Source organism: Guillardia theta (assembly GCF_000315625.1).
Source record: "Guillardia theta CCMP2712 unplaced genomic scaffold GUITHscaffold_86, whole genome shotgun sequence".
Taxonomy (NCBI): domain Eukaryota; class Cryptophyceae; order Pyrenomonadales; family Geminigeraceae; genus Guillardia; species Guillardia theta.
In genome coordinates this window covers 348782-358744 of record NW_005434588.1, presented here as the reverse complement: position 1 = coordinate 358744, position 9963 = coordinate 348782, and the positions used below count along the sequence as shown (strand labels likewise).

Here is a 9963-nt window from a genome sequence, read left to right as displayed (position 1 = left end):
TTTTATACATTGCTTCTTCGGACATTTAGAGGGCTGACAAATAAGCCCCTATTTGTTCCTTTTGGTCACGAATGGTCACGAAAGCATTTATTCAGACCATTGTAAGAGCTGACAAATAAGCCCCTATTTGTTCATTTTGGTCACGAATGGTCACGAAAGCATTTATTCAGACCATTGTAAGAGCTGACAAATAAGCCCCTATTTGTTCCTTTTGGTCACGAATGGTCACGAAAGCATTTATTCAGACCATTGTAAGAGCTGACAAATAAGCCCCTATTTGTTCCTTTTGGTCACGAATGGTCACGACGACATCGCACAGCGGCATGAGCTCTCCATCTCCCCGGCCACATCTATTTCATAGAGGTTCTACGGACATATAGCTAGATATTGGGAGAGGTCATCATATGAATGATGTATTCCCGGTAGTGTGCTAGGCTCTGACAAATATGGGGTAAATTTGCTGAACAATTATGACAAATTTGTTCAAGTTGAGCTGTAAAATTCTGAACTTTTACTGACAAATTGTTCAATATTTGTCAAATTGGTCATGAATGGTCACGAAGCAAATACTCTAAGGTAACGCTGGACTATTACAGCAAACTCTTTCTCTCGGCTTTTGCCTACAGAGTTGGAGAGGAGATCAAGCTCGACAACGGGCGAGTGATTTTTGACGCCAGTACGTACTCTGAATGTCATCGACACCATCATACTTGGTTTCAGCATGGATGCAATGCATATGTCCAGTCAAGACCTCCAAAGGTAGCTCCTGGAATCCTGCACTTCAATGGGAAAGGCTCCCAAAAGGACAAGATGTTCCAGGTTGCTAAGTATATGAGATGGCCAAACATTTCAACCCTCAAAACATATCAGATACAAGACGTGGATAAGGGAATCTCTTTGAGTTTGTATGAGCAATGCTCGGGCTTGGAGGAGAACCCTTTCTGTGGTGAATCCGTGAACGAGTGCCTTGCAAAATATGTGGGGTGAAGAATGCCCTTTAGAGGGCTGCATAACCGATCTCTAAGATCTTGGCTGCTGCTTCTTCGCTTGTCAATTTTCTCTCCTGCGGCAAGCTGTCGGTCAAGAATGCACACATGCAGGTCTCCAGCACCTCGACTATGCCGTAACAATGACGCAGCAGCTGCTTGGTTTCATCGGTGGAATAGTCCATCACAGTCTGTAAAAAATTGAATATACTTATGTACAGGATAGTTACTTCACCTTCCGATATGTATCTTTGATGTCTATCTTTGCTCCTGCCTTCCAAAGCAACTTTATCACATCATGATTTCCCCTTTGCGCAGCCTGAACAAAGATCTGCAGATTTCAGTTTGTGGAACAACGCTCTACAAAACATTCCTTGAAGAGAGCGGTCGCTCCCGATCGATCCCTCATATTCGTATTCGCCTTTGCCTGCAGCAAGTACTCGCAAGTCTTGAGTTGCCCGGTGGCAGAAGCCTTCATGAGGGGGGTCATCTAACGCACGGGTGGTCAGGATTCCAATCTCCTGGCAGAAACAAGAGTTGCCTACTTTCAGCTTGTCTGTAGCATTCACATTAGCACCACTTGTGACCCAGCGGATACAATCCTCCACCCTTCCCTGCACATCCAAGTGACTAGAAACAGCAGCAGCGCTCGGACCCACCTCCTCTGCAGCTGTCAGCAGCCTTTCATCTCGTTTTGACATTGGGAAGCAGGGTTTGAAAATCCTCCTCCACGTCGGGAAAGGAGTATGGTCCGTGCTTTGAAATGGATCGTCTTTAAGCTGTCTGGCCTCTTGCGCCAAGGCACAAGGAAAACAGCATGCATGCAGCAAGATATCACGGGCCAGAGATCCAGGGATTTGCTTCTGCCTCCTGATCCTGGAACGGTTCTCTCCTGAGATGAATGGGAAGCAGAACAAGCACATGGCCTGTTGAAAGCCTCTCAGCAAGTCATGTACCCTTGCTCGACTCACCGAGTGAACAAGGGAGTGAACTTGGAGAGGACATTTGCAACATGGACCATCCATAGCATACAATCGCTGGGCCTGCACAGTGATCAACATTGAGGACAAACGGTAGCAATGATTGAGTAACCATATCATTCTCCATCATGTCCTTCTTAATGTCTCCATAGAGCAGACACGGGCATGTCATTCCCTGCCCCCAAAATCCGAAATGGCAGTTCTGAACCACATTGTCAACATCGTCTTGTCACAAGGGCATGCTGATACGTATTCCCACGCTGGCCTCCAGGCAAAGCATCCGAATATACCGGTTGTCCACTGTTCCTGTTACATCTTTGTCTCAGACAAAAGACCAAAGGACAAATGTACAACGTACTTCCTCGATCGTGTCACCCATCCTGTTGGCGGTACGTGGCTCGCCACGGGTGAGGTCCTCCCAAAGATCCATTGGAGCAAGTGCTGTGTGTTCCTGGCGGGCTCTATTTGACCCGCGGCACTTCAATCAATCCTCCTCCTGCTTCTCATTCACTCTCCTTGTCTTGTCGTCCTGTGCTCTCTCCTTTCACACGAGCATGCCGTCGCTACAGGGTGGCTACCAGCACCTCCTGGCATGAAAAGTCCGCCGGCTGGTAGTCCTGTAGAAATGCTCTCAAGTCTCCAACTCCTTTACTCAAACTTCTCCAAGTATTAACTTTCAGAACTTTCAAACTTTCACGGTAACTTTTCAGAGCTTTCAAACTTTGCCTTGCCTTGAAGCCCGCCGCATGCCTGAGATCGGACTGTCGGAGAGTTACTGAGGAAAGTTTCAGCCGCGGGGCGTCACTCAGTGACTGACTGGCTGCACAGGCTCTAGGCTGAGAGCCCCTCCGACTGCCAAGACTCTAATCCTGGTTCCACCGATGCCCGGCAAGTGCCCGCCTCGGCACTGCACTGAGCCCTCACTGAGTCAGGCTAGGCTAAACTTATTACTGAGGGCCCCCGGCGGCCCGCACACATCACTGAAACTCCGGGCCCTCTCCGGCTGCCCCGGCCCGGACGGGCCTGCGGGACTTGACTCAGGCGGGCCCCGCATGTCAGGGTATGACCCCTACCTACCACCTCACGCCTAAACCAGGTAATAATTGTTGACCCTGGTGGGTCAGTGGGGGTGGATTTTGTAAAAAGTTTGTGGCCCGAGGATTCGCGCCAAATCCACAAAGCGCTGCCGCGATGAGAGTGGAGGAAGTGAAATTCAATGAGGAGGAAGATGAAGTGGTAGTGGTGGTGTGGGAGAGTTACAGTAGTCTACGCATTCTCGAATTTGTTGTTATTTCTTTGTTGGAATAATGGAACTGGTTTGTATTTCTACATCATTAGAATAAATAATGGAGTGTAATTGAAAAACTTCTTTCAAGCAAGTATCGGCACATTGCAAGATCTCCCAAACAATTTAAGACAAGATGACATGATATCATTGAAGTGGATGCGATTCAGACATCTCAGTGATTCTATTTCTGCAGATGAATCCCTTTGCGAATCTGACATTCCAAAAACAAATTGAAAGAGTATACGAAATTCGGACAGATGCTGAAAACAAACCCATGCTTAACGAGGACGGTTCAAAAACTCTACTCGATCTTTACATACAGGTGGTCATAATCAATGTAAGTATTGGACGATTATGATGCCCAGTTTTCAGGTGGGAAAGCTGCAGAACGCACCAGATATACTAGAAGTTATGAGATTAATCTTCGAATATGCGATACCAGAGGTCATCTGAAGGAAAGCTGTTGTAATTGACTTAGATTTGACGATTCTTTTCTCTCCACAGGATCAGGATCAAGACACTGCAATATCTGAAACATTTGATGTAGATGAGCTCTGCTCATCCGTCTCGAAAAATTATGAAGTATTCACGAAAAGAGTGAAAGAAACTGCCAATGAAGAAACAACGAGCGTGATGATATCCAAACTCAAGATGATTGCCTCGCTGGTGGATACCAAAGTTCAAGGTGAGAGTTCACGAATAAATGTTTAATAACATTTCGCAGTCAGTAAGATTCTCGGCAAGTCGATGGTGGAAAACCTGTACCAAGATTGGATTTGTGATATGAATCTCGACTCTCTGCAATGGAATAGAGTCAAGTACTATGTGCTAGACGCGTTATGCAGTTTGTGCAAAGAGGTTCAATTGTTATGAAGTCTTGGCTTCACAAATGAGATGTTGATTCCTGATGTATAGGTTGAGATCGCTCGCCATTTGTTGAATCCAGCTGAACTGGCAGAAATCAAATTGTCAAACATTATCAGCTTTCTCGTTGTTGGGTAATGTACCGCTTGTAATGATTCATGAGTGATGTACAAACATAGTTCATGGCCTAATGGAGTCAAAGGCATACAGTTTCTCCGATTGTTGTCTAAATCTTTGACGTCAGAGAAACCGGACGATGAGATGTGCCTTCTAGATGAATGGGCTCAGTCATGGATCAGGAACAATCTGGAACAAAATGCAAATACATCAACGAAGATTGATTGCAAGCTCATTCAAGATGTACTTGCTTCGAATTGTGATAGAGAATTATTCCTAGTTTTTCATGAGGCATCGCACAAACATGTTGGGCTCTACGCGATCGAGAAAATTGGTGAAGTTGTTTTGCACTTGACACACTGAGATTTGATACTACCGCATCAGTTGGAAATGATGTTGAAATGAGAGCATTGAAAGTAAACTCTACTCATGAAGATTTTTACAATGAGATTTCAACAGGACACATTCAGCATTTATCAAGGCGGGATTAGTTTGGCAGCAATCGACAGTGAAGATGTAAGTGGAGACAATCATTGCACCAATTTCGATTGCATGTTCTAATCCAATTCAGTTTGAAGCAGAGATGATAGAAATTTTGCCGTCAAATGTTCAATCATACAACAAAGAAGTTGATGACCCACGAATCGTTCGATGCTCTTTTCAAAAGCCTATACCCTATGACAATCGCGGAAACCTGAAGGTATCAAATTTGTTACAAATGCAGGAGCTCAAAATCATGTTAAAAGGAAATTGACTTCGTATTTGCGACTGATATGGAAAGTGAAAAATTTCTGAATGGTGAATATGCTTCATGGAAGCTTTGAGCTGATCTTTTTACAGATCTTCAAAGGAATCAGCAAGACATCCCCAGTTCTGCGAAAAGTACAATATTGACAGAGGTTTCGCAATGCGACAAAGTCACACCGGCATTTGAAAGACAGAATGTCGAATCTCCGTACGTCGAAATTGACCTGAAGCCTTATAGAATTGACTTTCAGAACGAATCGAATTGCCAAAGAGCAGAATGTGAACTATCCCAGGCAAAAATTCTTTCACTTGACAACACGCAAAAGAATTTTGATGATGATTGTTCCTCCATAAGTGACTTCGAGCCATGCAATGGCAACATTACAAACGGCTTTGAATGGGACAGAAACAAACATGGAAACTCTATTCCTTGCAGATTGAACTTGGACTCAAAGGATGAGAACGATGAATTTTCAGAATATGAGGATTCGTTCGATTGCCGTTCTGAAGGCAGCGACTTTGACGAAGCTCGCAGCCCGGCCAAAAAGGGGGTTATGAGCCTGGAAGGAAAGCTCCATGATTTGTGCAAATTCACTTTCACGGTATGTGATTGAAAGATCTACATATTTCTTATTCATGCATGTGTGCAGAAAAAGAGAAAGTCTTTGGAATTGCAAATACAAGCTGAGAAGCTGAATCTGCAAACGGAAATTGATCATTACCAACTTCTCCAAAGTGAAAAGCTGAAACAAGTCATGCAAGATTACAATAACCAGAATGAAAACATTCAAACGAGAAGGAAACGACTCAAAACTCTGATGCGGGAGCAATGTGAATCGTTTCGAAATTTCATGGTAAAGGTAAGTTTTGACGAAGAACGGAACGTTGAGGAGTCCCATCGCAAGAAAACATTCATTTTTGAACAAGTCATGCACATTAAGAGAGAGCTTCCAAATCGGGTTTCTAACCTGCAAGAGAAATGTTTCGAATTCGTATGTATTCTGATCTGCAATTCTTTTTCTGATTAATTTTAAACGTTTGCAGATGGATGGAGTTCACAAAGAATCCGCAGACAGAGAGTCTTTCCACAACAAGAAAGTAAGCGAATTAAATGCGCTACTGGGAAAGCTGTTTTGTGAGAATTAAAGCAAGGACATGAATTTACTTGAACATAATCTTGTGTCGACTGCCTACCAATAGTTCTCATCGCAAGTCAAACAAACATGGCGTTTTGAGTGGTAGAGACGTTCTGATAGTGAGAGAACTGTTGTGAATCTTGTAGGACTGTCGGAAGAATCATGGAAGGATAGAGGAATAATGGAGCTGGAGGTGTTGATGCCGTACTGGGAGTTTGTCCAAGAATAACAAGCGGTTGGCTGACCTAGAAGAAACTTGAGAAAGCGCAAGAAGCAACAACGAAGAGAATTGGTAGATTTACCACAGGAGTATACACCAGCGGCGAATTAGATAGACTTCCTTTGAGAAAAGACGATGGATAATGAAACTCAAAGTGCGATCGGATACTTGCTGTCGGGGTACAGTAAAATCGTTTGAAACGAGTGTGATCAAGATTGTCACCTTCGCTTTGGATAGTTGTTGGAGTATCGGATACAGCAGAATCCTTCGATGCTGCTACTCAGTTGTAAGACCATTGCTCAAAATTATCAACAGCTGGTTACTTGAGGGGAGAAATAAATCAGATGGTGCAAAAGGTAAGAGCTTCACTTCGTCTGATAGAGGTTGTGCTGCAAGTCGGACCAAGCAAGAATCGATTTCGTTGTGATACGATGCAGCAGTCCTTTTGTCGAGAATCGAGGGGATTTGAAACAGCGAAGATCAGCGCATAGATTAAACAATGAAAAAGTAATGACAAAACTCACTCGTTCACTGATTGCTTCTCGCTGATCAGAGTATCGTTAGCAATCGCAGGTAATGTGGGTACGGAGTATTTTCTGTTTGAAAGTGGGTACTGCTCACAGTCAACAGTGAGAGAGCTGAGGTTGAAAGTCAGACCTGAATCTTCCCAACTCCAATATCCTTTCCTGACACAGGCACAAAACGTTAGAAGGAACCACAACCTTCATCAGTTCAACCATTGTCACTCAGTTGCAGAGAGGGCGTTGAAACGGCGCCAAGCTTGCTTGCGGAGTGATACAGAGAAGGAGGTTCGTCATCAGTCTGCAAACAATTGTCATCTCCTTCGTCTCATCATGATGCCATAATCACTCGGGATCACCTTCATGGGAGTGAACAACACGAGACTGGCTTGCACGCCAGGGGTTGGCGAAGTTTGATGACTCCCTTCCTCCATCGTTGAGGTCACATGGCTTTCTTCTTCCAATCCCTTCATGCGGAATCAAATTGTGAGGTTGTTAACAGCCGCTCACCTTTAAGCTCCGAATGATTCGTTTGAGCCACTCCACTGATCTCGACCTCTCGGCTTTTCGGACCATGCATTCTTCCAGCAAACTCTCGTAGTACTGTGCGGGAGAATAAGAACGATATCGACAGGTCACACGAGAAGTTGAAGAATCGATGAAGACAAACTGGTGGAATCTGCGAGGAAGCAGCACAACATAGCAGCATGCCTGTTTTCCTCTGACACGCGAATTCAAACTTCACACAGCAACAGCGCTGCTCGAGGTGATGTAGATGAGGAGGAGGCAGACGACAATGGGCGAAGAATCTCTCTCCCTCTCACTCACTCGTATCCTCGCTGCGTCCTGGCTGCATGCTCGGAAGCGCCGCAGCAGCCCATCCATGGCGCGGGCTGCCTTCAATTCCGACATGTCGGACGGTCAAACTTCCCGAGCAGTGGGTGGTAGGGTGGATAATGTTGTATTTTCAGGGGGTACTTTTGCTTTCAAATTATGGGAAAATAAGGGGTACTTGAAGAAGAGTACCCCTCCCTTTGATGTGTTCCTTGGTTTGGTGTCCTTTTCAAAATATTTCTTTTTTTTTGTGTAAAACTTTTTGACAGCCGTTGTGTAGACAAGAAAATGAGCTGAGGGGAGGAGGAGGAGGAGGGAGGACAAGGAGAGGGAGGAGGAGGAGAGTTGACATCAAACTTCTCTTTCTCAGGCCCATTTTCAGCATGCAGCGATCAAAGATTTCAAGAGCGTTTCCTACTTGCTGAGAATCCCATGATCCGGTGATATCTCATGTCGACCAAATTCCCTCCTATCCTGGACAGGAAGGTTTCGACCAAGCAGGAGACGAGCATCCTTGCAGCGCAGGTGTCCAGGAGGTTGTCACATTGACTGAAGGTCTCATCCCTGAGCAGAGAGATGAGGCGCTACAAAGGGAGAAATATCAGAGAGAGGACGCTGCGAAGCAATCCCTCATCCGGTTTTTGGAAGGACAGGTGAAGAGAAGAAGGATGTGATGATGATGATGATGATGATGATGATGATGATGCTGATGATGCTGATGATGCTGATGATGCTGATGATGCTGATGATGATGATGATGATGATGATGATGATGATGATGATGATGATGATGATGATGATGATGATGATGATGATGATGATGATGATGATGATGATGATGATGATGATGATGCTGATGATGCTGATGATGATGATGATGATGATGATGATGATGATGATGATGATGATGATGATAAGGAGGAGAGATGGTAAGGTCGGAGGATATCTTGGAGAGCTGACATATGCCAAACAGAGGAAGAAGGCGGACAAGATGCCTTTAAGGAGAATTTACAGGTTGAAGAATTTAATGTTATGATATCTACTGGTGAATGTTTGCTGTGATCAAAGAGAGTGGTACAAGGTATCTTTGAAAAGCATCAAGAGCATCGAAAAATGCCAGGTGCACTCAAGGGCCGCTATCCTGCTCCCTACCTCTTGCTCCTCCTGTTCCTCTCACTCCCTCCTTCTTTGTTCCTTCCTTTGCCGCTATCTTGCTCCTTTCCGCCGTCCATTCCTCTTGCTCATCATATGATTCATAACATCCCTGCAACAGGATGCAATATCCAAGAACGATCTGCGAGCGCTGCAGATTCTGCTCATGGTAGACATATCATTCTCCCCAGCCCTCCATCCATTCGCTCTCCTTCAGTTCATCGTCTTCCTACCTTTCTTGAGCTGAGTAGTTTCGCCCTTGATCCTGCAGGGCGATCGGAGGATTCGAGCGTCGGTGACCACTGGAGTTGTCCAAGCCAAGTTGCAGACGATGCTGCACCTGGTGGCGATGAACGAGGAGGCGACGTCAGGTGACGACCTGACTGTCCCTCTTCCCTTTTGTCTGTCTCATGGCAGCGACTTAGCCATGCTCGAGCTCGTCCTCCAGGCCTGTCCGTCAAGTGCGCAGGTGCTGCATGTGGAGGGAGGGCAGGAGGAGGGGATGAAGGAAGAGACAGCGGATGGACAACAAGCGCATGACGCCTCTCGCGTACCTCTGCCGTAGGAGGCCAAGGACGGTAGGTGATGTGAACATGCCTGCTGTTTGTAAGGTTATGTGGCTGCAGCACTGCCTGGGTCGATGCGCGGGGGAAGTTCGGCTGCTGCTGGACGCGCATCGAGAGGCTGCGGGGGTGAGAGACATGGAGGGGAAGACACCGCTGCATCACCTGATGAGGTAGAGGAGGAGGAGGAGGAGGAGGAGGAGGAGGGAGGGTAGGGGGTGGGAGGAGGAGAAGGAGGAGAAGGAGGAGGAGGAGGAGGTGGAGGAGGAGGGATATGATGATGGAAAGGCGATGATAATGGTCTCATCAGATTCCATTGTTTCTGCTACGAGAGCATTGAAGAACTAGTGAAGGCAGACGACAAGATAGCAAACGTTCTTGACGTGAACGGGTCAGCTGATCGTTTCCAACATCGATAGCTGATTGCGCTGTGACAGAAACTCTCCCATGGACATTCTATCTCGTCAAATCATTGATGGGACGAACAGGTGTTGACAAGACGTGGAGGAAGAGGAGGGAGAGGAGGGAGAGGGAGAGGAAGAGGAGGGGGAGGGG

General features: G+C 45.9%; 3 protein-coding genes across 3 annotated transcripts; 1 reads left to right on the top strand and 2 right to left on the bottom strand.

The window, feature by feature from the left end:
* Window positions 1-555: 555 nt before the first annotated feature.
* Window positions 556-2569, bottom strand: GUITHDRAFT_154771 (hypothetical protein). Its single transcript, XM_005825228.1, has 10 exons — window positions 2325-2569; window positions 2216-2272; window positions 2074-2168; window positions 1958-2027; window positions 1646-1912; window positions 1532-1600; window positions 1360-1476; window positions 1222-1305; window positions 1112-1177; window positions 556-1063 (listed from the first exon to the last, which is right to left on the bottom strand). The coding sequence occupies exons 1-10, from the start codon at window positions 2394-2396 to the stop codon at window positions 998-1000; spliced, it is 963 nt and encodes a 320-aa protein (XP_005825285.1). The 5' UTR covers window positions 2397-2569; the 3' UTR covers window positions 556-997.
* A 959-nt stretch (window positions 2570-3528) lies between these two features.
* Window positions 3529-6300, top strand: GUITHDRAFT_144410 (hypothetical protein; the record flags this gene model as incomplete). Its single annotated transcript, XM_005825227.1, has 11 exons — window positions 3529-3591; window positions 3627-3698; window positions 3759-3939; window positions 3979-4112; window positions 4170-4252; window positions 4695-4751; window positions 5076-5134; window positions 5460-5584; window positions 5633-5842; window positions 6027-6080; window positions 6265-6300. The coding sequence occupies 11 exons, from the start codon at window positions 3529-3531 to the stop codon at window positions 6298-6300; spliced, it is 1074 nt and encodes a 357-aa protein (XP_005825284.1).
* A 558-nt stretch (window positions 6301-6858) lies between these two features.
* GUITHDRAFT_115644 (hypothetical protein) lies at window positions 6859-7771 on the bottom strand (the record flags this gene model as incomplete). Its single annotated transcript, XM_005825226.1, has 6 exons — window positions 6859-6951; window positions 6996-7024; window positions 7076-7160; window positions 7219-7283; window positions 7370-7462; window positions 7684-7771. The coding sequence occupies 6 exons, from the start codon at window positions 7769-7771 to the stop codon at window positions 6859-6861; spliced, it is 453 nt and encodes a 150-aa protein (XP_005825283.1).
* Window positions 7772-9963: the final 2192 nt, after the last annotated feature.

Coding starts and splice junctions, on each gene's coding strand:
- GUITHDRAFT_154771 (XM_005825228.1), bottom strand. CDS start 2,396: ATGGATCTTTGGGAGGACCTCACCCGTGGCGAGCCACGTACCGCCAAC. Junction 1,601..1,645: donor TGCTGACAGCTGCAGAGGAG/GTGGGTCCGAGC, acceptor TTGGATGTGCAG/GGAAGGGTGGAGGATTGTAT. Junction 1,477..1,531: donor ATGCTACAGACAAGCTGAAA/GTAGGCAACTCT, acceptor CCCGTGCGTTAG/ATGACCCCCCTCATGAAGGC.